We start from the raw sequence: 27,308 nt of genomic DNA, 5'->3' as shown, positions 1-27,308 counted from the left end.
GGGAATGCTCTTTCACCAACTTGAAACCCTCCGTGGATGTCAGATGTCCTCTGATGACAACAACATGTAGAGATGAATATGAGAACATTAATTATTATTATTATTTTATTTATTTATTTATTTATTTATTTTGAGACAGAGTCTCGCTGTGTCGCCCAGGCTGGAGTGCAGTGGTGCGATCTCGGCTCACTGCAAGCTCCACCTCCCAAGTTCATGCCATTCTCCTGCCTCAGCCTCCTGAGTTGCTGGGACTACGAGTGCCCGCCACCACACCCAGCTAATTTTTTATATTTTTAGTAGAGATGGGGTTTCACTGTGTTAGCCAGGATGGTCTTGATCTCCTGACCTCGTGATCTGCCCGCCTTGGCCCCCCAAAGTACTGGGATTACAGGCGTGAGCCACCGGAGAACATTAATTATCATAGCAGTTCTTTCAGGCCTAAGGTTTGATCTACCCAGTTGGTTTGCTAAGTATTAAAACAACAAGTTGTCCAGTTCACCTGAGCTTTTTCTTCCAGCAGAAAACAGGCATTCAGCTTCTCTTCCATCTATGGTAATCTCCCTGTTTCCCTAAGAAATTCAGAGTGCTGTGTTGAATTTTAAAAATTGATCAGTGCTTTCCTTTTGGGGAAGTTATATTTCTCCCCAAGTCTGTCTCGTACTTCTAAGATGGAGACCTAGGGCCTGTTGTCAGGGAGTCCAGCTTTTTGTCTTTCTTTATAAGCTCATGTGTGTCTGTCAACTTGCCATGTTCAGGAATACACTCAGTCATTTGTTGTCACTCAACATTTACTGTCATGTTTTATGTGACAGCTGCTGATAGATTAATTCCCAAAAGGAAACTCCCACTCTAATGCTGCGGTCATCGCAGCATCCAACAGAGCAGATATCGAGAAGGGAAGACGGCCGTGGCCCTGGAGCGGTGCCATCAGGGTTCTTTAGGTAGTAACTGATAAGCTCCCGAAAATAAGAGCTGGGTCAGCAAAATGACACAGTGACAAGTGGAAACAGCAGAGGTGAGTGGAATTTTAACATAAACTACTGGCCGGGTGCGGTGGCTCACGTCTGTAATCCCAGCACTTTGGGAGACTGAAGCAGGCAGATCACGAGGTCAGAAGTTCGAGACCATCCTGACCAACATGGTGAAACCCCATCTCTACTAAAAATACAAAAATCAGCCAGGCGTGGTGGCGCGCGCCTGTAATCTCAGCTACTCTCGAGCCTGAGGCAGGAGAATTGCTTGAATCCGGGAGGCAGAGGTTGCGGTGAGTCGAGATCGCGCCACTGCACTCCAGCCTGGCGACAGAGCAAGACTCTGTCTCAAAAAAAAAAAAAAAAAAAACAAACATAAACTACCACCAAGATGTAACTATTTCCGAAGTCTCAAGAATATATGCATGAGAACAAGTATCACACATCCAAGAAATTCACGGATAGTTCTTTCCCTCTAGGCATAATCAAAAGAGGAAACTTAATGCAAAAATTATATAGTCATCTAATCAGAGTAATTCTGTACATAATCATGCTTAACAAATATTCAACTGTGTAATCAGAAGTGGAATACTTCGAATACATTCTAGAAAATATTTCAGAGGTGCTGTATAGTTTTACAAGAATATTCTTCCAAGCACAATCCTACACTACTCTTCCAATCTTCTGTTTCCTAGTCTGCTATTCAGAGTGTTGCTTAAAGAATATTTTATTATTTTTTGTGATACCACAATAGAGTCATTTTCCTATCTTTCAGATTGGTCAGACAGGCCTTTCCTGTGTTACTAAAAGGTATCTTAGTAAACTAACAGGTCCCAGACCACCTGAGGTTTTACAAAACAGCTTAGATTTTTGTATGTAGCAAGATGCATAGAGCTCCATTTACTCAATGTTTTTAAACTTAAGATTAAACAAAGTAGTTTCATTGAGCTAGAGAAAACTCAGTAAAAACTTTTATTCCACCTTAAGCCAGTAATAACTGCATTTGAAAGACCATTTGAGAAGCCTAAGATAGTGAAGTTACAAACTATTTGCATTATATAAACTGTAAAATGTGCGTTGTGAGAGCATTTTATTGAATGTCATATGTTTGCAGACATTTGTCCTGTTTTCTTATTTACTACCTTAGATTTGTCTCTTAAGTTTACATATGTACAGATATGATTTTTGTGATCATCTAATTGCTTTGGAAATTTTAACTAAAGCATTATTAGTAAAATATTTGTTTTCACGGGCCAGGCGTGGTGGCTCACGCCTGTAATCCCAGCACTTTGGGAGACTAAGGCGGGCGGATCACCTGAGGTCGGGAGTTCAAGACCAGCCTGACCAACATGGAGAAACCCTGTCTCTACTAGAAATACAAAATTAGCTGGGCATGGTGGCGCATGCCTGTAATCCCAGCTACTCGGGAGGCTGAGGCAGGAGAATCACTTGAACGTGGGAGGCGGAGGTTGCAGTGAGCTGAGATCACGCCATTGCACTCCAGCCTGGGCAATGAGAGCAAAACTTCATCGCAATGATAATAATAGTAATAGTTTTCATATATCATGTCTGGTCATATTCAGAACAGACTATGTTCCTTTTTAGCAGACCGTGTTCTTTATGCCTGTATCTCAACATGTAACCCCTAAGTTAAAGCCATTTTTATGCTGACACATGTAGACATCTGGAATTGAACTAAAAGTAATATAACTGAATCATTTACATTTGGTTAGCTAATTGGTTAATTACTGATGATTATGAGTTAAGATTCAGTGTACTAGAAAATTTTAAATCAATGTGGTTGATGCTGAAATTCAGGTCACAGTTGCTTTACAGATCTAACTCCCAAGTATGTTACCGTCAACACCACTCTAGTGACTGAGGATCATAGTTCAGAATAAAGTAAACACTGCTGTGATTTCCTGTTTTACTTATCTGAAAAACAGATGCTAAAGAGTAGGTAATAGGAAATTGTACTTCTCTCTTGCTAAATATCTGTAATTTCTTTAAGAAGTGTGTGTATTTCATACGCCTGTTAGCTCCCCATAAAACCTGTGTCAACACGCTGATAACCACACTTGTGGTTGGCCCTTGCGCCTCTGTCTCACCCGCTCCTCCAGTCCTGCCCCACGCGTAAAACTTCACTGTCACTCTGACAGAAGTACTTTACAAACTATTAGTCTGCCTTTAGACTTCATTAAAAAATCTCATTCTGTAACTTGGCTTTAAATTAAAGACAAGAGCAGAAAAAAAGAAATTAAACAGAAGGAAGCGGAAGGCTTTAAGGGTATCTCATTGTCTGGCGAGTCATCATTGTTTTGTTATATCAACATTATGAGTTCATTCAAGTTCAATCTGTATAAACAGGTTATTAATTTCTAATATTTTGTAGGGAACTGTCCTAGGTTTTCAAATTCTGGCAAATATGTGTATGTGCGTTTTTTTTCCTGCATCTTAATTTTACTTCTTTTAAATGAAAACTTTTCTTTCTGATCTGATACTTCTCCATCTTTAAAATACAGGTTTTAGCCAGGCGTGGTGGCCCACACCTGTAATTCTAGCACTTTAGGAGGCTGAGGTAGGAAGATTGCCTGAGCCTAGGAGTTCAAGACCAGACTGGGCAACATAATGAGACCCCCTTCTCTACAAAAAAAATTTAAAAATTTTTCAGGAATGGTAGCACGTGCCTGTAGTCTGATTGAGTCTGATGCAATATGGAAGAATATACTGGGACTAGTCTCTACCTAGAATGTGGGAAGTGCCCTATTCTCATAGCCTCAGCTACTCTGGAGGCTGAGGTGGGAGGATCACATGAGCCAGGGAGGTCAACGGTGCAGTGAGCCATGATCGTACCCAGCCTGGGCAACAGAGTGAGACCCATAAAGAAAATACAGGTTTCTAGTAGCTTTTTATTACCTCCAGATTCTTGCAGAGCAATGCGACATCAAGGCAGAAGATCACTTAGTGTATTTTAGGCCATCACTGTTGAGGGATTTCATGAAGTACCTGACTGTGCTGTGTGTCCTAAGGTATCTGACACTGAGAACTGTCATTGCCTTTGCTCCAGGAGATTGAAGTGTAAGTCAGACAACTTTGAAGCAGACAGATAATAGAAGGACCTTACAGATCACAGAATCAATATTGAACTAGGACAGAAATAACTACTATCATTAAAAAAGCAAAAAGTCTGATGTTCTAATGTTTATCATTTTTTAAAAACATTTTTGAGGTCCTATTGTGTGTCATTTTCTATGTGCTTGGTGCTAGCCATTATGACATTAGTTAGAGTTTAATGTGAATTAGGATTTTACCACTTTCCAGACAATACAAATACTTTAGAACATTTTAACTCCATTTCCCCCTCCAGTGTTTTGTGCTGTTTTCTTCATATGTTTGTATTCTAAAAATATGTAAAATCCTCTAAGGTATTAACATTACTGCTTTTGCAATCCATATTTATTCAGAATTCCCTGCATTCCTTTTTTGTTGCTACTCATTCCTTTCTGTATTTCCTTTTTTTTTAAATCTGTTGCTAGTCATTTTCCTTCAACTTGAAGAACTTCCCTTAATATTTCTTGTAGTACAAGACTGAAGGTGACAGATTTTCCCAGCTTTTTTGTCTAAGAATATCTTTAATTTGTCTTCCTTTTTGAAGGTTTTCTTTTTTTTTTAACCTCTAATTGACTTCTAAATTGGCAGTTACTGTCTTTCTGTACTTTAAAGACCTTATTCTGTTACTTTATTGCTTCCATCATTTCTGTTGAAAAATCACCTGTACAGCTATTGTTGTTCCCTTTCAAGGTAATACATCTTTTTCTTCTGGCTGCTTTTTTTGATTTTGTCTTTGTATTTTGCTTCTACCCATTTAATTATTGGCATTGATCGGTGTAATTTTCTTTGTATTCTGCCTGGGGTCCACAGAGCTTCTTGGATCTGCAGCTTGAGCTTTCATCAGGTTTAGAAAACTCTTAGCTTCTATGTCTCCAATGCGGCTTCTGTTGCATTCTCTCTTTTCCCCCTGCAGAGGGACTCTAGTTAAATATAGAGTTTTTCGCCATACGGTGCCTCCTCTGTTCCTTCAGCTGCTTTCATATTTTCCATCCCTTGTCGTGGGAACTGATGTGCTTCATGGTCAGCAATCCTCTGTTCGCCTGTGCCCAGCGTGCTCTTATCCCCATGTCTTGAGTTCTTAAAGTTCGGTTACTTTACTGTTAATTTCAGAATTTCCAAGTGATTATTATTATTAGATTCTAGTTCTCTGTTAAAATTCTTGTCATCTACTTTATTGAATGTATTCATCCAGTTCTTAAAGTCTTTGCTCACTCACTATCTGCATCACTTGTTTTTCTCTTGTTCTTGTCTCCTGATGTGCCCAGTACTTTTTATCGAATTTTTTTTTTTTTTTTGAGATGGAGTTTCGCGCTTCTTGCCCAAGCTGGCGTGCAATGGCATGATCTTGGCTCACCCCAACCTCTGCCTCTCGGGTTCAAGCGGTTCTCCTGCCTCAGCCTCCTGAGTAGCTGGGATTACAGGCATGCGCCACCACGCCTGGCTAATTTTTTGTATTTTTTAGTAGGGACGCGGTTTCTCCATGTTGGTCAGGCTTGTCTCGAACTCCCGACGTCAGGTGATCCGCCTGCCTCGGCCTCCCAAAGTGCCGGGATTACAGGTGTGAGCCACAGTAACCAGGCTTTTTATTGAATTGTACACATCAGATATACAAACTTGCAGAGTTTCTGGAAGATGTTTTCCCCTCTAGAAAGGATTTACTTCTGCCTTTGGCAGGCAGTTGGACAAAGGCCAGATCACTTTAAGTCATTCTGGGATTGACATGATTTGCTCCTGAGTTGCAGTCTTTGTAAAAGCCCTCTCTGCTCTCTTCCTGCTTCACTCTTCACTCTTTCAGTGCCTACCACGATGTCTGACCTAAGGAAGGTATTTAGCAAATGCTTTCTCAATAAAGGGTTCTTTCAGATAAGGTTAGTTATATAGATGGATAATCATTAAATTCTCAGCAGTAGTAGTTTGAACTCACAAAGGCTTTTCTCCCCCCGACCTTGCCCCACATTTCACCCTGTTTAGAGTCTGTAGATTCCATGCATTGAATACATTCAGGGGGACTTGAGGGTTCCCTGAGTATTGGGAGACTAAGAACAAAATGCAGGAAAGGAAGACACTGATCACATGGACATTTTTAAGTGGGTTTCAGATTAGTGCTCACCTTCACCAGCACCCAGAAAATTTTTCTATAAGTTCAGGGTTGAATAAAATAGACAAGAGAGTAAGTTGGGAATGCTGTACTCTTCTGTAGTCGTGACACATCTAGACCAGTGCTCTGATTGTGGCTCCAGTTAACGTCCTTCTGCACCAGAGCTTTCTTCACTATTTATTCACTGAAGACGTGTGGAAACACATAGGTTATATCTAAATCAGGCATTTTTTTGCTATAGAATTAAACATTAAAATCAGAGTCGTATTAGAAAATACCATACTCAAATTATTCTGCACAGATGAATACTTGTCACACTTTACTTACCAGGTGACTGGTCTCTGAATTTAATTATCTATATAGTGAGTATATTTCTCTATTTGAAACTAAAGTTGGAGTTATTTAAATTAAAGATTTGGTTTGCTGACAGATATCTTGTTCTCTTTCAGGTTCATATCTGTCTTCGTGCTTAAGATTTGGTATTTTCAGTAGCTTGAACGAATGTAACTGCTAGCAACAGTTGATTAGACTTTTACTGATTTTTCTTTGCCCCAGAAACATATCAGCCCATGTTTAAAGGATGCAAATCCAAATAATTCTTATCTTCATTGCCTAACATTATCTAGCTCCAGGATACTACTGGTCAGTCCTATGTGTTTCCTACCTAACATGTCCAAATCAAAGCCCAGTGCAATGTCATCTCCAGACTTTTCTTACTCCCAATTTTAGGGGGGAAAAAAAAGTGTCTCTGAGGCTCCAACTTCCAGTAATGGTGGAATAGCTTGATCATCAACAGATAATAATGATAAAATCTGGATAATTTGAAAGTATTGGAGAATAAGCAGAAGCAGGCAGAAACTGAATAAGAGTCTACCCTTGAAATAAAATGTGTGAGATTTATGAGTTTATGGGTTTCTGTCTGAAAGCATTCTCCAATCTTGGGGCAAGGATACAAGCAGAAGCTATCAGAGAACTGAGTGTGATGCTAACAGAGCAGCCAGAAAATTAAAAGGAAAATCTAGTTTAAAAAAAATTATTATATATGTGAAGAAACAGGAAAATGTGATAATTACTTAAGGGAAAAAAAGTCAATAGAAACAGACTCTGAGATGGACCCAGATGTCACAATTAGCAGATAATGACTTTAAGCAGCCATTATAAATATGTTCAAGGATTTAAAGGAAGGTATACACATAATAAATGAACATATAGGGAATTTCAGCTGATAAACAGAGCCGGTACAAAAGACCAAATGGAAATTCCAGAGCTAAAGAGCTCAATAACTAAAATGGAAAATTTACTAGATGAGCTTAACAGCTGTTGGAGACCACAAGTTAATGGACAAGAAGATAGATCAGTAGAAATTGTCCAGTCTGAAGAACAGAAAGAAAAAAATTAAAGAAAACACACATTGTACATAAAGGCAGGAAGTAAAAGTAGAACAGAATTGACGTGAAATACTCAGTGGTAATAAATTCCAGCAATTCTGTGAAGAAAAAAGTTGAAAAATTAAAAATTCCTAGATTTTGAATGTCTAATCCTTATAGCGTTTCCTCCAAGAATGAGGGGGAACATATAATCTGATTTCAAAGCAGTGTGTTTTTGGTTAACTTTCCTAAGGTTGTTTCTTTCGTGTGGCCATACATTTCTTAGCTTCCTGTCCTCCTCTTCCTCTTTTATTCTCTCATTCTTCCCAGTAGCTAATGGCCTTTTCCTTCTGGGTGCTACTTTTGGGAGCCAGTTAATAATGAAGTAGATGACTTCTGACAGTGGACTAAGACAAAGGAAGCCTGTGTGCTGGGACATTGAATAAGGATGCATTCTTAAGTATTCTTTTGGTGTATTCTCCTGTTGTATGGCACTTTCACTATCATTTTGAAATTCTCAGTATTTCAAATCATAGTGAATCATTTAGTTGTTTTTAAGCATCACTCTTTCTTAAGAGTCTGTGAATACAGAATACCAAATAATATTTCAGAATAGGCTTATTTTAATTATTGGTTCCTCTAGACACAATTCTGTTTCTTTTGGTTTAACCTCTGCAGGTGTTTCACCAAAACCAACAGCACTTTCAGCAGCAGCCCTCTTCCTGTGGTCCCTGTGGTAGCACCTTATCCTCAGGATGGTTTGGAAATGAAGCCCCTCAGTCACGTGAAGGTGCCTGTATGCCTGACTTCCGCAGTCCCTGATTGTGGCCAGTTGCCGGAGGAGAGCATCAAGGACAATGTGGAACCAGTCCCTACTCAGCATACCTGCTGTCAGGACATTGTAAATGACGTCAGCTCTGATGGCGCAGAAGATCCAGCAGAGTTCAGCAGAGGTCAGGAAGGCATGATCAACCTTAGGATTCCAGATCATCTTCAGTTAGCTAAGAGCTGTGTATGGGAAGGTGATGCTTTCAGAGTTTCCCCTCTATGATTAGTTTACATATTTCTTGGGAGACTGGGTGGGGTGCTGGGTCCTTCAAGAAAAGATAGGACTCAAGATGAAGGATTCTTTGAAATTCTGTTATTACTCATGTCCTTCATCTCAGGCTGTCAATCGCATCACACTTTGGAAAATCTATTTGGAAATAGGCTTTGATTTCATTCGTAGGGTAGCAGAAGACTTGCTGGAAGAATGCATTTTGTGAACATGAGCCCCTTTTTGATTTGAGTTGGTTCTGGAGTTGTAACCTTTCTTTCAGGTGGTTATTTTAGGGCTTTTAAGGGGTTGCTTTACTTCTCAGGTGAATTGTATAGCTTCTCATGAGAGCTCAACTTTATTTTAAACCTTTTAAACCTTCTGTCGCCCTCAAATTCAAACCAAACACAAACCAGGTTCTATTTATGCTCATTTTTCTTTCCTCTTGGCTCAAAGTGTGAAGAAGTTTTTAGACTGCTTTGTAAAAATCAGCCTTTATCATTTGATAATGCTCCCAAACCCTGCTGTGTTTCAGGAGACAGCTGTGCCCATTCAGAAACAGAGAACAACATTGTAAGTTGGAATGCTCTTACAGCACCTGTCCCCGAGGGCTGTGCTGAAAAGACAACGTGGTCTCCGCCTGGCATTCCTTTAGACAGCCCGACAGAGGTCCTTCAGCAGCCCCGGGAAACCTGAGGACATGCAAACAACCAGTCATGTTCCAACTTCAAGCCGGTAACTGCACACAACAGGCCTGGGAGCGAACTGTGTGAAGGACCTTAATTCAAATCAGAGAAAATCATTATTTATTTTTTTGTAGTAGTCATGTCATATGAACGTATCTTAAAACGTGTGCCCTTTTGTGTTATTTATGCCTCAAATGTTTTCTTCCCCATTCCTTCCTCCCCCTCGCTAGGAAACAACCCTGTTTTGCATAGTATTCAGTCACCTGGAGGGCAGAGGGGTCCTTCCATGTTTTCTAACAGCTATAGTGACAGCAAGAGCTCCTCATGCAAAGGATCCCATCTCTTGGCTGCTTCGGCTAGGAGGGAATGCCGGGGCCAGTTGAAGGTTGCCACCAGCTGGGTTTTCAGGTGGAAAATGGTCTTTCAATAGTGTATTCTCAGACTTTTTTTGTTTTGTTTTTTGAGATGGAGTCTTGCTGTCATCCAGGCTGGAGTGCAATGGCTCGATCTCGGCTCACTGCAACCTCCGCCTCCCGGGTTCAAGCAATTCTCCCGCCTCAGCCTCCCGAGTAGCTGGGACTACAGGCACCTGCCACCACGTCCAGCTAATTGTCTTGTATTTTTATTAGAGACGAGGTTTCAGGCTGGTTTTGAAGTCCTGACCTCAAGTGATCCACCCGCCTCCACCTCCCAAAGTGCGAGGATTACAGGCGTGAGCCACCACATCCGGCCTGTGTTATCAGACTTTCTGAGAACACTTTGAAATCAACTGCAGTTGTGACCCATGTTTATAATAACAGACCTGGCTGACGGATTTTACAAGAGTGCCTTCCACAAAAGTGGTAATGTGACCTGTTGACTTTGTATCTGCACGTGGGCACGAGTGATGTTCAGTTTGCTAGGCACTAGTCATAGTGTTACGGACGTGGTGGAGTGTAAGGTCTTGATGAATTACGGCAGTATGCAGAAAAGGAACCAAGGCCAGAGAGACAAATAATGCCTCATGTCCCACTGCTTTAAAATTACATTAATTTATAAAATGGCCACTATGGGCTCTTTTTGACTGTTTCTCGGAGTAGGAACAAAATAAGACATTAAATGGTGGCTTGAAGAGAAAGATACACATTTTCAGAAGAAAGAAAGGGGAGGGCTGCAGGGAGCCTGTCTTGGCGGGAGCTCTCCAATCTGTTGGATTAGCACAGGGACACGCTTATGGTGCCATGACGCCGAAACTAGTCATCCCCCATCTCCAGCATAGGCAACGGCCTGCAGGGGTGAGTGTCAGAAAAGACTTACTTTGGAAGAAAAGGGGTTTTTTTTTGTTTGTTTGTTTGTTTGTTTTTTTTCCTGAAATTTCCCTATACCTTTTTCAGAATGTCACCCTTGTAAATAGGCACCTAAAGCGTTGGTCAGCAGAGCTCCTGACCACGGCTGCCTCTGCGTGACAAGGACATTTGCAGCTGCCTTTGGAAGGCTCTTCACATTAAAAAACAATAATTATGTAAGTGTGTTTCATAGCTTGAGTCAAGCTTTCAAGGATCACTGCTCCTTTTTGCATTGTGCATCCCTCTGGGGAAAGAAACAGAAAATTATTCTCTTTCTATAGAGTCAAGCAATTCCAGCAGAAGTGAAGAAATGTTAGTTTCCCAGAAATCGCAGTGGAATAGAATATAATACTGTGTTAACCAACTTTCTGTATAAATGCATCAGTATTCCCTTACATATGTCTATATATTTTATAATAGAACTGTTAGTGAAAATGTGCTTGTTTAAGCTGGGTCACTATGCAAGAGTTACTTCCAGTAGAATGTAGTGAATGTAATTCCCTAGTCGGATATTAGGGATGCTGTAGACCCAAGTTCTACATTCCAGATGTCCGTGCCTATAGTATACTGGATTTATTCTTCATGTTGCTTAGATGCAGTTAGCTCTGGAGGGGGATAGCTGCATCCCTTATTTCTGTGACTAGCAAAGGACAAAGTCCCAGCGCACAGAATATGAAAACATACCCTGTGTTAGCCAATCAAGTTACAGCAATGCTGTCACAAAGGGAGTTTTAGAAAACTGGGGAGTCATTGTCCGTAGACAGCCATTTTGATTCAGGAAACAGGTGTATTAGCATGAGCCTTAGGTCATGAACTGCTTTTAAAGATTGAGTTTGAATATGGGATCTGTCCACGAGGAAGAAAAAATGGCTTTACCTTTAGGACAATCTCATTGTGGACTGCTTTATTTATATTATTAGTAACGCTGTTTTAAGTGTTATTCTTTTTATTGTATTTTATTTATAAAAAATGCCTTTATATATTGAAATATATAAATATATATATATATATATACACACACACACACACATATACATATATATAATTGCCTTTATATTTAGGCGGTATGAGTTCTCCCTAAGCGTGAGTTGGCTCTGAACCTTTCTGCCCTGCACAGGCACCCAAACAGTCCTACCTAATGTCACTTCACCAGGAAATGAGAGGACATGGTACAGTGTGGGAGACAGCACTAACACGTGTTGAATAACTACTGTGTACCAGGCACTGTGCTCGGTGCTTGTTACTGTTAACTCATTTAACCCCCACAACTCATCTGCAAAGTTGGTATTAAAATCCCCAAGTCACTCAGTGAGCCATGGGACCTGAATCCGAACCTAGTTTATCTGGAGCCATAATCTGGGCTCCTCCCATTTTTCCATACTGCTTTCCAAAAGCATTGCGGTTCACTCTTTGGATGGAACCAGTCCCGTTCCGTATGCTGCGATCTATCCCTGCCGTGGAATTCCTCCGAGGCTTCAACTCCGCAGCCGGAGAAGCTGCCCTCTGGCCTCCGCGGGCAGAGCTCTGCTTATGACTTCGTCTTCCAGACGTCCACATTTCTCCCCTTGACGCCCCCTGTCTACCACCTCCACCTGGAAATTTGATCTTTACTGTGCTCAGTGATCACGAAATTGGTCAAGCCTCTTCACGTTCCTTCTCATCTAGAATTCTGTGTGATTGTTTTAGCATAAACTGCCCCGCTCCCACTGTATCATTTCACGATCTCCTTTTAATGTTTTTCTTTCAGTTTTGCACTGACAGTCTGGTGACAGGTGCTGCCAGGGTGCAAGTTACATTGCAATGTTCTAAACCTTTTGAAGTGTTCTTAGCAAAAGCCTTTCTTTCTGGGTGTTGTTTTTGTCGAATGAGTCTATGAAGACTCAATGCATCCATCTTGGGCTGATCATGCCACAGATCTCATTCCAGCTACAGTACTGCCAAGAAGTGAAGTTTATCATTGAATTTTACCTGTGTTGCTCTCTTTTAAAGTAATGACTTTGAGATGCATGCTTTGTATCATATTGAAAAGTATGTTTTATTTTCCTTAAAGTTGTAATATTGTGTGTGAAACTGTACATATTTTAAATGATGTAGCTTTGGCAGGTTTTATTTGGTTGATATGATTTTATATTAAAAGAGAAGGCTGCTTTCATATAGCATAGCCCCTGAAGGTGGGGATACTCCCTGTTTGTACAACGCTGCTTATAGTTTGTGATTGGGGTGGGCGACTGTCTTCCTCTGAAATTCTTTGGAACCCCCCACCCCTGTCCTCCCCTGAAACTCCCCTGTGCACACCCCTCTGTTCTGACTGCAGAGATCAAGGCCCTGAAGGAGCAGGATCTTGGGCAAGTGTTTTAGGGGAGGCTGAGAACATACCTGACCCTGGGGGCGATGTGGAGGCAGGCCCACCTCCTCGGGGCAACTTTGCGTTTCCTTGGAAGGAAGGGAGGTGGGTAGGAGAGGAGCTTGGGAGGATGAGGAGGAGCGGTCCCGCCTCACACATTGTCTATTTTTACCATTAACCTAGGGCCACATGTTTATGAACTTCAGGATAGAAATTTAGCCTCCTTGTGAAAACGTTTTGTTTTACTGCCCTAAGAAAATACACATCTCTAGGCTTGTCTGACCAGAAAGCCAGCAAAGTCTTTTGCATCGGGTGTGGCCCTTTTGTATTTTATTTCCCATATTTAAATAAGCCTTCCTTAAACCCTAGCCCCAGTCCTGAGAGCTTTGAGGGTAGCCGAAACCCCTTATCTAATAAAGTCTAACTCTGTGAGAACCACAGAATCTTCTTAAGTTTCTCAATTTTCTGTCTCCTTTCAGGCGCCACGTCCCTTGTGCTGGCGGGTCCCCCGTTGGCTTTCTTGCCGTTTCTTCTCATCTGTGTCTCCTGCAGAGGCGGCTCGGAGTCCCGAGTCTTCTAGTCAGTTGAACAAGCATTCATTTGTGTTTTCACCCAGATTACAGACACACACACAAACAGACACACACACTTGGAGCTAGTGAGTCATGCTGGCAGCTGACATTGTGACTCTGGAACAGCCCCGGTGCTCTGTGGGCCAGCTCCCCCAGCCTGGGGGCCGGAAGCTACATCTGCAGTACCTCTGCTCTGTATCTTGTGGGCTGCGACTCCTGGAGTCGGACCACTGCAGCGTCAGTGATGTTTGTAAGCTATGGTTGAGCAAAGGAACACACACCTACACACCTTGCTTCTTCCCACTAGCCAAACCTGGGACCCAGCCATCAGCTTGTCTCTGTGGGAGTCGCAATGGAAATAGCCCTCTATTGGCGTGAACATCAGCTCTGATTTATTTAGGAACTGCTCCATCCACAGACTTTTTTTCTGGAAGCAGCTAGCTTGCTCATACTTCTATCGCACCACAGATCCTTCCCAGTACCATGGCTTTCACTTGCCCTCAGACACCCAGAGATCCCTGTCTCCCCATTGTGGGTCCTCTTCCTTGTCCTGCCACCTCCGTCTTCCACAAGGTGGGCCAGGGCTTCTCTTGTAACCATGTCACTTAGGGACACTGCAGCTGGGCCTTGTACCAGTTGTGAAGACTGGGTATTAAGTGAAAGTGCTAGTTGGTGTCTTAGCTACGTTGGTTTTATGACCAAAGTCTGACAGAAGGGCTCTTCCCAAATCCCACCTGCCCTCCCTAAGCCTATTTGCATCTTCCTCTTTGGGCCTTATGGTGTTGCAGTCACTGTGATGGTGACATTCACTGGAGAATCCGTGGTTTCTTGTGCAGGATCCAAACCTGGGGTGGTGGTTGGTGTTTCAAGGCCTATGAAGAGCATATGTGGGCAAAGAACAGAGGGATGCTTTGGGAGTGTCCAAATGTTCCCAGAGCTCAAGAGAGACCAAGCATCACCCTCAGCACCCAGCACTGGTCTCCTTGTACACGAGTCGTCTTTTTCTGGATAAAGTGCTTACCTGCCTGTGCCTCAGCATCTTCTCTGGAACCCCTCTGTTGGTGCCTTTGCTCCCTGAGAGTGAAGTGGGAGAGTAAAGTTAGTGGCAACTCACTTCCCTCGCTTTCCTTTCCAACTGGAGGAAAGCCCTGGCCCCCAGGATGACTGGGGTTCCACACTCACGTGGGAACAAGCAATTGACCCAGGCCTGTAGGAAGGAAAAGAAAAGGAGTATTACTTGGCCAGCCCAGCAGAGATCCCAGGAGAATGGCCCTCTCTTTCCCAATGGGCTCTGTACTAGGGCCTCAGGAACCCAGAAGGGGATGGCCCCAGGTGCCTGGGTTGGGGGTTAGAGCCCTGAATGGCAACATCTAGCACGGGGGAGAGGGTCTGAATTAAGGAAGAGCCTAGATTCTTCTCCCCCGGGAGTGCTGCATCTCTCCTTTGGATAGGTCAGGGCCTGGCCACCCTGTGGGGTCAAGCAGCCCGTCCCTTCCGATTCCCACTCACGGGGGAAAGTCTCTGGGTGCCGGGCAGCATACTGGAACACCAGTAGAGAGGCCACCGTTGCTACCACCATTCCTGTGCCTGCTGCACCCAACACCGCTGGGTAGGCGCTGAAGGGGGGGTCCGCTGGGAGGGGAGAGCACAGGTTCCATGGTTTAGAGCCACTGCAGAACTTGGGCCACAGTGGCTCGTAGGGAACCACTAGGGTTCTGGAGAAGCGGTGCCCTGCTCATCCAGTTCCCCCTGCAGCTGACATGGGGACCCAGAGAATCCTGGAGATCAGGTCTCTCCCAAGGAAGGCGGCGCTCTGTCTGCCTAGTGCTCTGGGGTTTGACTCTCCTGCCAAATCCCCTGTTTCTGGTGCAGAAGACAAAAGGTTGGTTATCTTGGCGGCTTGGGGCTGAAGGGGAGTGTGCCGTAAAATCAGGAATTCCCAGGATGGAGAGGGGGCAGCAGGAAGCTGAGAGCCTGCTTGTAGCCCTGGAGGGGAGACTGAGGCACAGAGTCGGCTCCTGTTCTTAGTCACCAGCACCTTTTCCTTCCTCTCTATTCTGATCACATGAATTAGGGTTCCTAACCCTCAGCCTGGAGCCTCCCAAGCCCCCCAGGGAGGGACAGGAAAGAGTCGTGGAGATTATCTGAGGGGAGAGTGGAGAGGAGGACGGGCTGGGGACGGGAGAATTCACTAGGAAGCGAGCAAAGGAAGAGAGGAGGGGATGCCCTGTGAAGAGGAAGATGAACCAGGGGCCAGTGCTTTGGAGAAAAGGTGGGTCCCTCCCTGGCATTAGCTGGCACCTGGTATCTTCACCTCAGAGGGATGTCCTGCAGTGTGGTGATTCAGAGCCAGGATGCGGAAGGCATAAAGGACCCCGGGGTCCAAGCCCCCCAGCCGCCGTCCTCGGCTCTCTGGCTCGATGTCACTAGCTGCTGTCTCCCACGCCCCAGCTCCTGGGCCCAGGGCACTGGCCTTCCGCTGCACCAGGAAGCCCGTCAGGTTCCCGGGTCCTAAGATGGCCCATTGAAGCTGCACCTCTCTCCGGTGCCTCCCGTAGGTCAGGCGGCTGATGGTGACATTGGGAGGAGCTGGATATCCTGGGTGAGGGTGGGGACAAAACAAGGCACATGTATACCTACAACCACGTGAGCTTGTGCCCCCAGATTTGCTCCTGTCAAGAGACAGCCTGGCAGTGTGGACAAGGCACTGGATTGGGGTCTGTGGACCTGAGAAGCCCTGTCTTGTCCCATCAGTTTTTTTCATCTATAAAATGAAAGGCGATCCTGCCTGCATGGCGTTCTGTTTGCCGTGAGTGCACCAGATTCACGTACATGTTGCCCACCTATCTCCTGAGTCCTGCCTATGCCCAAGGAAGCTCAAGCGTCCACATTTTGGAGGAGGGAATCCTTGTGCCTTTCCACTTAAAGCACTCTGTGGCTGTTGGTCTCCCAGCCCCCACCTCACCACACACACGCATTCGACCCCTCACTCACTCAGGACCTCCAGCAGCACGCTCTGACTGCTATTGCCCACGGCGTTGCGGGCCACGCATTGGTAGGTGCCCCTGTGGTGTGCCGGGTCAGCATCGTAGATGCCCAGGCGCAGCTGGGCACCCTCAGGGTGCAGCATGAATCCTGAAGTGCCGGGGTCCACTTTTTGTTGTTGAGGCCCCAGCCAGAGGAGCTGGGCAGGTGGTGTGCCCCCGCGGAGAGAGCACTCCAGCCAGGCCTCTCCCCCCTCCAACACTGACACGCGGGGCTCAGCCACGTCCAGCTGTGGGGCTTCTGCGGGTACAGAGAGGATGAGGCTGGCTAGTGGGAGGGCTTGGGGACAAGGTGCTGGCCAGCATTGGAAGGCATGGAGAGGAGATGGAGCGGGAGAGCTGCGGAGTTGACAATGAGGCTTGTCTGGGGCCAGTCTGCCTTCTCTTCAGGTTCCCATTCTATGCCAAGTTCCTGTCACAGTGTGCGCCAGGGCTCGCTAATATATGATAAAATCAGCAGTGTTCCTCCCTGCTCCTTCCCTGCCCCACCCTAGCCTCGGCTCCTGCAGGCAGGGCCCTGCCTTACTAGTCTCTGCATGAACGGCCCCTTCCAGCACCTGGCCTCCCTCCCACTAGTGGCCCCCCGCCTCCCAGCTGGCTCCAGGCATAGTGCTGGGACCATAGCAGGTGCTCAGATTTTATGGACTGACTTATTAAAGACCCAGACTCTCAGGTGTCAATGAATCTCCTACGATGGAATTTCCGGTCCTGAGACCGAGTAATAGGGAAGGAAATATTTGGGGTTGAGGCCTCCTTAGAGCCCTGAGAACATGCTAGTTACCAAGCCTGTGGAGACCAAGAGGTAAAGCATTCTGTGAGAACTGTTGTATGTGACAGCTTCTCTGTTTGCTTTTCTCACATTTTTTTTTTTACTTTGATATTTAATTCTTTTTTCCTGGTTGCAGTAAATAGACTGGCAGGGCCAGATGAAGATAAGGAAGAACCAGACCAAAACCAAACAGAGTAAGAGAGGTAGAGAACTGACTTCTGAAATATTAATATAATCAGGCATCTCTCTTATGCAAATCCATGTAAGTGAAGATTATGCAATTGGCATTTCCACTTCATCTAGATCAGTGCTATCCAATATTGTAGTGACCAGCCACGTCAATATGGGAACTTGAAATGTGGCCAGTCCAGATTGAGATGTGCAGTAATTGTATATATACCAGATTTTGGAGACAAGATAAAAAAAGAATGTAAAATATCTCATTAATAATTTTTATTATTACATGTTGATATACTGGATATATTGAGTTAACTGAAGTGTTTCACTTGTTTCTTCTTCTTTTTAAATGTGGCTGCTAGAATATTTTAAATTACATATATGGCTCACATTATATTTTTATTACACAACTCTGACCTAGCCTAACCCCCTCATTTTATGGATCAAAGAAAACTTGAGTCCCTGGGAGCTCAGCTCCTACCTACCTCCTAGCTTCCCCGTCCGCACTGACTCACTTTCCATGCCAGCCCAGCCACCCCCTAAGATCTCTTTATCCTGATTCCAAAGGGTTCCTCCTCCTGTCCCAGCCCCAGAACAAACTCGCTAGCCCCTACTCACCCAGCTGGAGGTGGCAGTGGGGGTCAGGGGTCCTGAGCAGGTGAGTGCCCCGGCAGGTGAACTCTCTGCCAGCCAGATCTTCTTGGGCCTGCAGGAGGTGAACGGCCATCGAGGAGCTGCTGCCGCCCAGGGGCTGCTGCTGTTCGTCAAGCCAGCCCAGCGTGGCAGGGGGCTCGCCGCCAGGCCACTCGCAGCTCAGCATGATGAACTGGTCCCCCATTGTGGCTGTGCTCCAGCAGGTAGGCCTCCCGAGAGGCTCCCCTGGAAGGAATGATGGCTCAGTATGGCCCTGTGGAAGGAGGAAGGGCTTGGCAGTTCCACCCTATCCCCCTTCCTTCATTTGTTCCTTCACTCCCTCCTTCCTTCATTACTTTGTCACTCACTCATTCACACACTCATCATTTATTGATCATGTGCCAGGGAAATGGTGGGAACAGACATTAAACAATTATTATGATTTGATGTGTGCTAGAATATAGACAGAAAGACAAACTCCCTGGGGCTTCCGGAAAGAGGACAGGATGACATCTGGACTCTGTCTTGGCTGATGACTGGGAGTTTCTCAGTGCACACTTGGCAGAGAGAATGCTGAAGGCAAGTTTCAAGCCCAACATGCGTCAGAGCGGTAGAAGTGCAGTGTAAGGGCGGTGAGAGCCTGCTGACCCTGCAGGCAGGGACAGTGGGGAGGTGTCAGGGCTCCAAGCCCAAAGTGAGGGGAACAGAGCACAGTGTGGATGGGAAAGATGGGAGATGGGGACTGAGAGCTGAGTGCCGCCCACCTCCTTGTTACATGGCGTGTTTTGGAGCCTGCGGTCTGGAGCGCCACCCAGATCCCAGGCCCCCCGCCTCTACCCTGACCTCTACCCACACGCTGCCTGGAATGGCAGAGCCCTGGGGTTTCCTGTGTCCACTCACAGAGCATGACTGTGCAGAGGGCAGGCGGTGCCAGGGCTGGGTGCTGGCCAGTGCAGGTGAAGACGCTGCCACTGGGGAGCTGGGCGGCTGCATGACTCCAGGTGACGTTGCTGGGGGCAGTAGGGCCAGGTCCCTGAGGCCCTTCCCACTGCAGTTGGGCAGGCGGAAGCCCCCCAGGCCAGGCACAGAGCAGAGTCACAGCCTCAGGGCTGGGATGCACTGCACAGGAGGGCTGTCCCTCAGGGAGATCTGGATGGGGAAGTGGGTGAGGCTGGAGCAGGCTCCACTGCCAGTGCCCTGCAGCCCCCAGGCCCAGGCAGGGGAGTCTGGAGGCCAGGGGTGTCAGTGGGTAGGGGAGCAGGGAGAAGTGGGTTAGGGGAAAGATTGAGTCTCTCTGAGGGGCTGGTGAGGAACAGGCTGAGCTCTCAGGTCAGGGGCAGGAGGTTACCGAGTGTACAGGAGTTTGGAGTCCCCAAGGAATCCCAGAGGCCCCATGGAAGGCCCTATCTCCCATTCTCGTCTCTGTCCCTGGGCACCCAGGAGCCAGCACACCTTGCCTCACTGCCATCGCCCTTCTCTGTGCCTCAGTTCAGTCCGCAGGGCCATGGGAATAATCACTTAGCGGCGGGGTGCTATGTAGTGTCGGTAGCTTCCCCCTCCCTTCCCCTTCCCCTTCCCACAGTTTTCTTCTCCTATTTCCCTGCCTCCAACTCCACTTGGTTGGAGACCTCCCTCCAACAAGAGCAACTTTGGCACACGCCTCTCCACGGGACGGCGGGGTCTGCCCCAGAACAGCCCCACAAAGGCTCCAGCGTGAGTTGTCCCCAGGACAGGTCTGGGCGTCACCCGACCCCCACACTCACAGTAGATGGTGAGCTGGACAGTAGTCTGGGTGCGGGTGTCCAGGTAGCTGTTGCGGGCCAGGCAGGTGTACAGGCCTGTGTGGACACGGCCAGCTCTGGCGATGACATAGGTAGGCCCCGTGTGGACTTGCGTGTGGTCACGGAGCCACACATAGTGACTAGGTGGGTTGGAGGCAGCCAGACAGCTCAGGGTCACCTCTTCCCTCTCACTGGCCCAGAAGCCCTCCTCAGTGAGTCCCAGCGGCTCCATGGTGATCACAGGCTTGTCAGGACCATCTGGAGAGCAAGGAAGGCCAGTTATACCTCCCCAGCTTCATTCCTTCATTCACGCACATGCTCATCTCTGAATGTAAGCATCCATCCCAGGGGCATGTAGTATGCACTGGCCCGTGTCCACCCCAAGGCTAGGCCCTCTTAGAGCTCAGAGTCCAGGGGCCATGGGCACAGTCCAGGGTGCTCAGGGCTTATGTGTGGAGGTGAGCACCCTGGGCTGTGGGCACTTCCTGGAGGGACTCCTGGGTTGGGCCAAGGTGGGGCAGAAGAGAGGTAGGGGACCAATGCTTCCCATGTGCCTGAGACTGAGGGGCTCTTGGAAGCAGACAGTCGGCCACTGTAGACTGCAGAAGTAAGATACTACCGTGGGATGATGTCCTGAATCCTATCCCAGCAGCCACCTCCTTTCACTTCCTTGGACTCCACCTTCCCCTCTCTCCTGCGTTGCAAGCTCAGGGTCACCATCTTCGAAGCTCTCCCTGACTCCAAAAGAGTTCTGAATTCTTTGCCTACTTCCAGTCTGCTCCTGCCTCTTTCGCAAGAACTCTCCTGCTCACCTGCCTCAACAGTCCTCAGTTCACAATTTCCACAAACCGCCACGGTGAAGACCGATAAATAGGACGCCATTCGTCCTCGCTCCTTAAAACGTCTAAGACCAGCACTGTCCAATAGGCGGATGCCGGACACAGATTTTTTTTTTATAACATTTTCTAGTAGCCAAATCTTACATAAAAATGACCAAACCCGATCAAGCAGAAAACAAAAACCACCAATAGGTGTTTTACTTTAAGAATATATTTAACCAAATATATCCAGAATGTTATTTCAATATATAATCAATATAAAAGTTACGGATATTTTACATTCTTTCTTTTGGACTAAATCTTCAAAATCAAGTGTGCCTTCCATGCCTACAGCACAGCTCAGTTTGGACTGGCTCCATCTCAAGTGACCGAAGATACGCATGCGTGGCTGCCATGTGGGACAGCGAGCTCCAGGCCACCCTGGCCTTCATCTTTCACCCAGGGCTCCTGACTTCTAACTTCAGGCTTGCTGCCCTCTCCTCCCACTGTGGCCCCACTCCTGTCTCCTGGGGTCCTGTTGGTTTCTGAGAGCCCTCCAGGCTCAACCTAAAGGCAGACTCTCCAGGCCGCCAGTGAAATGGTGAGTGAAATTGTAAGCATGAATGTATGCACGTTTTCCTGGAAAAGGGTGTCCTTGACCTTTATAAGGCTAACAGCCTGGAACTAGAGCTGCAGTGGGCACCAGGGGCACAGCACCCCGTGACTCTTGCCTGCTGGAGACTTTTAGAGGGCGAGGCACTCCTGCAGTGGAGGGATTTGGGGAGTTCTGAGGTGTGGAAGGCTGAGTGTGGATGGGGAGATGGGTGTCAGCCCTGACAGCCCCCCTACCACAGTCTGACTCACAAATGACGTCCAGGAAGGCCCCGTCACTGCTCAGCCTGTTCACGGAGTTGCTGGCGCTGCACATGTACCAGCCTAGGTGTGTCCGGTTGACAGGGTCCAGCTGGAATAGTGGCTCAGTGACCCCCACCAGGGCCTCTCCAAGGCCTCGGGATGCCCGATGCTGCCAGGCAAAGGTCACAGGCTCTGTGCCCTCCCGCACTGCACACGTGGCCACCACGGAGGCTCCCTCCACAGGGGTCGGGTTACTCAGTCGCACTTGAGGCTTGGACACCGGCACTGGCCAGAGGAGGGAGAGGCCCGCTGTGTTATTACAGACCCAGGACACGCCCAGCTGTGTCCAGCGCTCCCACCCCTGCTGGCTGGGGACTCACCAGCCCACCCACCCTGACCATCCCTTCCTCATCACCCCAGCTTTCCAAAGGCCCTGGAGTGGGGCGCCCTTTAGAACCTGGGTCCCACACACACACAAAGGGAATGGGCAGCACACTTCCAGAGAAATCCAAAGCAGCCCGCGGACCAGCTGCAGCTGGGGCCAGGCCCTCACCCAGCACAGCCAGCGTGAGGTGGGAGTAGGCAGTGTGGAGCTGGCCGCCAGCCACGTGCAGAACCTGGCATAGGAAGTGGCCACGGGCACCCTCGTGAAGCTCCCCCAGCACCAGGCTGCTGTTCCTCAGACTCACGACTCCCAGAGCCGAGGCGATGGCCTCCACCTTGGACATGGCTCCATCGGTGACGGCCACAGGCCGGGGAACCAGGGAGCCCAGGGGGGTGAAGCTCCAGAGGACCAGCAGCGGGGCAGGCCCTGAGCCACAGGCCAGCTCCACGGAGCCACCTCGCACTCCCTGGACAGACACCACCTCCTCTGCAGGGGCCTCGGGGGTCGGGTGGGGCTGGCCTGGGGAGAGAAGGGGCATAGCAGGACTTCTGGGCTCTCCTGCACTCCCTGACTTGCCTGGAGCCTCTCTTTTTGGTTCTGCAGTCCCAAGCGGCCCAGGCAGGGTTCAGGAAGACCACATAAAAGCACTTCTGGAGTTGGTGGGCAAGAGACAGTTTCTGTGGGAGCCTCCGGGTTTCCTGTTTGGATGCACTGAAGGAGGGGTTGACTGAAGTCAGAGAATGGACTGGAGCAGACATCCCCACTCCTCATGGGTCACTAGACCATCCAAAAGGCAGATTCGTGGACGTCACCCCAGACTATCAAGTCAGACACTCCCAGTGGTGGTGAGGGGGTCAGGGCCCAGGAATCCATATTTGTAACAAGCGCCCCAAGATCAGTCTGATGATCAGTCCCGTGACGATGGTGACCCTGGAGATAAGGAGATCTGCTTGGCCACTGGTGGCTCGGGGTCTGGAGTTCCTGTGTAAGGATTCCAGGAGGATCCCAGGGCTCCATCCCACCCTGTTCCAGTTGATTGCAGCAAGGGAAAGAGGACACCGCCCGCATCAGCCCATCCAGCATTCGTTCAACTAAGCATAGAGTGCCGGGGTCACAAGGACAAATGAGCCCCCCACCCCTGCTCTCATGGAGTTCCCAGTCTATCAGGGACCAGCCATTAAGTAGTTCCTGTGGAGTAAGTCACTTAACAGGTGTTCTCGGCTCAGGGCCCAGCCCTCAACCCCAGCCTAAGCCCAAGTACCATGTTCCCCGCTGTCCCCTCACATGTGGCCAGGGTGGGCCTCATGCCATGAAGTGCTGAGGACCTCAGCAAATTTGCATGAAAGTAAGTCCCTGGGGCCGGGCTCAGTGGCTCAGGCCTGTAATCCCAGCACTCTGGGAGGCTGAGGCGGGCAGATCACCTGAGGTCAGGAGTTTGAGACCAGCCTGGCCAACATGGCAAAACCCTGGCTCTACTAAAAATACAAAAATTAGCTGGGCATGGTGGCACACACCTGTAATCCCAGCTACTTGGTAGGCTGAGGCTGGAGAATCACTTGAACCCAGGAGGCAGAGGCTGCAGTGAGCCGAGATCACACCACTGCACTCCAGCCTGGGTGACAGCAAGACTCCATCTCAAAAAAAAAAGGAATAAAAATATGTAACCCAGAAACCAATTTCTTCCAACCCCATGGACGTTGCTTTGGCCCAAGATGCCAGCATCTCTCACCTGGATTATGGCAATGATCTCCTGATTGCCCTAATCCCCCTCAAAACCAGGGAGCTTTCTGAAACCTGGATCTGACCATACCACTCCTAGGCTTACCACCTCACAGTGGCTCTCAGGATGACTCCAGCTTCTCAAGGTTAAGTAGAGTGCTCTCACCTACGTGGCACATAGTAGTCGCTCAGTGAACGCTAGTTAAATGTCTAGCCGATGAATGACTGAACGGACTTCATGGAATGGAGTGCAAAAGGAGGATCCCCCAGGAAGTGGCAGGAATAATGGGATGGGAGTGGGAAATGAACCCCCTGGGGGGTCTGAGTATCACTCACCTGAGGCCCTCAGGTGCAGAAGGCAGAGGTGTATCAGCAGCAGGAGGCTGACTGGGCTGTGCTGGGCCCTCTGACCCACCATGGCCCCATCTCCCTGGTGGCCGCCCACCTGAGGCTCCTGCCTGACCTGTGGGCCCCTTCTACCCAGAGCAGAGCCCAGCCCTGGGAGGATGGTGGTCTGGCTCAGGTTGCCAACTTTAGCCCTGCCCATGCCTCCACCCCTGCTCTCCTGTTACCCTCAGTGCCTCGATGACTCGTTAATTATTTACCAGATGATTCACTCCATCCATAATGCAGAATTGGGGAGGGTAGGACGTGGCTGGGGCAGACCCAGGGGAGAGGACCACGAGCTCCCTGCATTTTCGCTCAAAGGATATTGTAAAATTAGAGTCACTGGACAGAGTTGAGAAAGGCCCCCAAACTCTTCTGGTCCAATTACCTGCCCAACACAGGACTCCCGACCACAGGGACCTTGAGGTTCAAACAACCTTTAGGTGGAGTGGCGGGAGGAGCTGTGGAGTCAAACAGCTGGGGTTGGTGATAAACTGAAAAGCGAGGACGTTTCCGAGCCTCCCTGGGCCCTAGCTTCCTCACAGATAAGTGGGATAATAACACCTTCTTTGTTGTAAAGAGTATATTATGAATATCAAATGACAAGACTTAAATTAGCACACGGGGGTGCTTTTTGGGTGCTGAAATGTGCTGTTCCTTGAGTCGAGTGAGGGTTACAGTTCCTCAAGCTGTACATTTATTTATGTACTTTACAAATCTTTGATATAATTCATGCACACATATGTGTTTGATATCATTCATTCATTCATGCCTGTCCACACATGCGCTCATGCACACACACGGATGAACAGTGCCCAGCATGCAGTAGGTGCACCATTCATGCTCCTAGCTAGATTTGAACTATCAAGTCTGGATCCCGGAGCTGGGCTGGAGCCCAGCATTCCTGCTGTCCAGGGCTCTCTGAATTCTCTGTCTCTCTAGCTCTTGGAGCATATCCTGTTGTCTAGCTGTCTCTGAATGACAGCCCGAGAGGGGGTCAGATTTTTCCATCCTCTGGTGGCAGGGTTAGACGGAGGATGAGATTCCTGAACCCCAGTGAGAAGGGGGATCTGATGTCCGGTTTCAGGTTCTCCAAGGCTCAGCCAAGACAGGAGCTGTCAGAGTTGAATTCCAGGTGGCTCCTCCAGGGCCCAGAGATGTCACTGTGGCACTCTGGCTTCTCACTTGCCTGGGACAGTGGCTGCATGAAGAGGCTGTATGGACAGACCCCTATCCCACCCTCACTCGATCCACGGCCAAGCCCTTCCATGCCTTCCTCAGGGTCTCGAGTCCCCGTTCCCTCCTAACTCAGCTATGGAGCAGAATGGCAGGTGGTCCCTGAGAGTCAGGTTTGACTGCCCCTGGTGACCAGTGCATACGGGCCACTCATTTGATTCCCCCACTCCCCAGACTGGGAATCTCCTCCGATCTCCCTTAGAGGTTCCTATGGAAATAAAGTGTGGGGATCCGGCAGCACTCTCCACCTCAGGGTGGCCGGCCCCTGTCTCTGGAGAGAACGGGAGAATTCTAGCCGTGTGAATCAGGGGAGCTTTAAAGGATCCTCTGGCAGTGGCAAGAGCTTGTGCTGATGCAGAGTTAGTCTACGCTGCTTGCGTTATCAGCCCCCCAGCCTTTTCTCAGCTGGGGCATCAGGAACATGGAAGTCAGGTGGGGCTCCTCAACCTGCTCTTTCCCCTTAGGAAGGGGACCCTCGAAGGGAGAGTCAGGGAGAGAGGGTATATTAGTCAGGGGTCTCCAGAGAAAGAGAACGAAGAGGCTGTATGTATATACAGAAAGGGATTTATCATAAGGAATCGGGTCATGTGATTATGGAGGCTGACAAATCCCAAGATCTGCTGTCCACAGGCTTGAGATCCAGGGAGAGCTGAGGTTTCAGTTTGAGTCTGAAGGCAGGAAAAGACCGCAGTTCAGTTCAGGCAGTCAGGCAGGCGGAGTTCCATCTTACTCAGCCTTTTTGTTCTGTTCGGGCCGTCACCTGATTGCATGAGGCCCACCCATGTTGGGGAGGGCAATGTTCTTTACTGATTCTATCAATTCAAATGTTCATCTCACCCCAGAACACCCTCCCGAAACACCCAGAGTGATGTTTGAAATATCTGGGTACCCCATGACCTAGCCAAGTTGACACATAAAACAGACCATCACAGAGGTGAAGCCTACCCCCATCCTGTGTCCTGGCTCTGCCAGAACAGGAACCCCATGGCAGAGCCACAGCCCCTGTCTGGAAGAGAAGAGATGTGTCTGGAATGGGAAAACAGGCCCAGGGCTCCTGTCCCTGCTGCCTTGGGAGGTGAGGAGCTGGGAGAGACAAGGTGAGCTGGTTCCTTGCTTTGAGAGACAAGAAAGTGCAGTAATGAGAACACACATTTATCTCTTTATTACTGTGTGACCTCAGCATCTTACAGAACTTCTCTAAGCTTCAATTTCTTCCTTTAATGGTTTTCCTGTGAGGAACACATGAGATTATGCATGTATAGCTCCTGCCTCTTAAACTTACTTATACCTCTTAACCAAAGAACGTAAACAATGAATTGAACAAATGTTTCTTGAGCGTCTAAGTTTAAGGCACAGGGATGGGGTCAGATTTTTCCATCCTCTGGTGGCAGGGTTGGAGGCCTGACAAGAGATCCTCTCTTTCCCTCCTTCCCCTCTTCCCAAGGAGCTTCAGCCAAGCTGAGGTCACCTGGAGCTGTGCTCTGCACTGTGCAAGCTCAGCAGCTGGGCCCTGGGGCAGGTAAAGCTGTGGATTCCCAGGTTCTGGTGCCTGCTTCTCATCGTCCCGTCCTGCTCAGGGCCTGTGCTCTCCACCCTCACTGCGTGGCCTCCATCCCCAGCCTGCCTGGGCCCCCAGGGCTGACATCAGCCTGGAGGGAAGGACAGGCAACTGTGTGGACTAAGGGGCAACCTGGAGTCCCTGGAGTGGCCTCGTAGCTGAACTCAGAAATGAGGGGCTTATAAGGAGGGACTCAGGACCTAGACTCCAGTAGTTTGAGGTGAAATTCTGGAGGACCAGGCTGAGGTTCCAAAAGGGCTGGTGGGACCTTCCTTTGCACGCAGGAAGCCCCTCTGCCACCTCCTCGAGAGAAGGCCCTGCAGCTCCTCCCGGGGGAACGTCAGATGGGCGCTGCATGAACTTGGGTGAGCAACCCGCTCCGTCTCCATCTTGTGGCCATCATCTGTGAAATGAAAATAATAATAACTCCCTCTTC

At 48.2% G+C, this 27,308-nt stretch overlaps 2 protein-coding genes across 10 annotated transcripts in view; one reads left to right on the top strand and one right to left on the bottom strand.

The window, feature by feature from the left end:
• Window positions 1-13,390, top strand: part of CDON (cell adhesion associated, oncogene regulated) — a 104,774-nt gene extending 91,384 nt beyond the window's left edge. For 5 of the 8 annotated variants that reach the window (XM_016922249.4, XM_054661701.2, XM_063783487.1 and 2 more), the window contains exons 19-20: window positions 8,226-8,569; window positions 9,119-13,390. In XM_016922249.4, the coding sequence (XP_016777738.1) occupies window positions 8,226-8,569; window positions 9,119-9,279 (505 nt within the window). In that variant the 3' untranslated portion in view covers window positions 9,280-13,390. The remainder of the gene's footprint in view (window positions 1-8,225; window positions 8,570-9,118) is intronic. The other 3 variants (XM_009424449.5, XM_054661702.2, XM_016922253.4) reach the window with 3 other exon arrangements.
• A 489-nt stretch (window positions 13,391-13,879) lies between these two features.
• Window positions 13,880-24,184, bottom strand: VSIG10L2 (V-set and immunoglobulin domain containing 10 like 2). 2 transcript variants are annotated; one of them, XM_054661710.2, is made up of 12 exons: window positions 24,028-24,184; window positions 22,141-22,491; window positions 21,597-21,872; window positions 19,897-20,172; window positions 19,034-19,282; window positions 18,119-18,379; window positions 16,505-16,795; window positions 15,812-16,108; window positions 15,020-15,142; window positions 14,693-14,717; window positions 14,532-14,584; window positions 13,880-14,382 (listed from the first exon to the last, which is right to left on the bottom strand). In XM_054661710.2, the coding sequence occupies exons 1-12, from the start codon at window positions 24,107-24,109 to the stop codon at window positions 14,285-14,287; spliced, it is 2,382 nt and encodes a 793-aa protein (XP_054517685.2). In that variant the 5' UTR covers window positions 24,110-24,184; the 3' UTR covers window positions 13,880-14,284. The 2 variants fall into 2 exon arrangements, with proteins under 2 accessions (XP_054517685.2, XP_054517686.1); XM_054661711.2 differs by lacking the exons at window positions 14,693-14,717; window positions 15,020-15,142; window positions 15,812-16,108; ... (4 more) ...; window positions 22,141-22,491; window positions 24,028-24,184 and having other exon boundaries at window positions 18,119-18,373.
• Between the last annotated feature and the right edge of the window lie 3,124 nt (window positions 24,185-27,308).

Source organism: Pan troglodytes, chromosome 9 (genome assembly GCF_028858775.2).
Source record: "Pan troglodytes isolate AG18354 chromosome 9, NHGRI_mPanTro3-v2.0_pri, whole genome shotgun sequence".
Classification (NCBI taxonomy): Eukaryota; Metazoa; Chordata; class Mammalia; order Primates; family Hominidae; genus Pan; species Pan troglodytes.
This window is presented reverse-complemented; position numbering and strand designations above follow the sequence as displayed.

What these genes read in the sequence shown, in the direction of transcription:
- VSIG10L2 (XM_054661710.2), bottom strand. Translation starts at nt 24,109, where the DNA reads ATGGTGGGTCAGAGGGCCCAGCACAGCCCAGTCAGCCTCCTGCTGCTG. An exon ending in CTCTGAGGTGAAGATACCAG is followed by an intron (nt 15,143 to 15,811) that starts GTGCCAGCTAAT and finishes CTCCCCTCCCAG; the next exon opens with CGGACCCCCCCTTCAGCGCC. An exon ending in GGTCAATTGCTTGTTCCCAC is followed by an intron (nt 14,585 to 14,692) that starts GTGAGTGTGGAA and finishes CTTCACTCTCAG; the next exon opens with GGAGCAAAGGCACCAACAGA.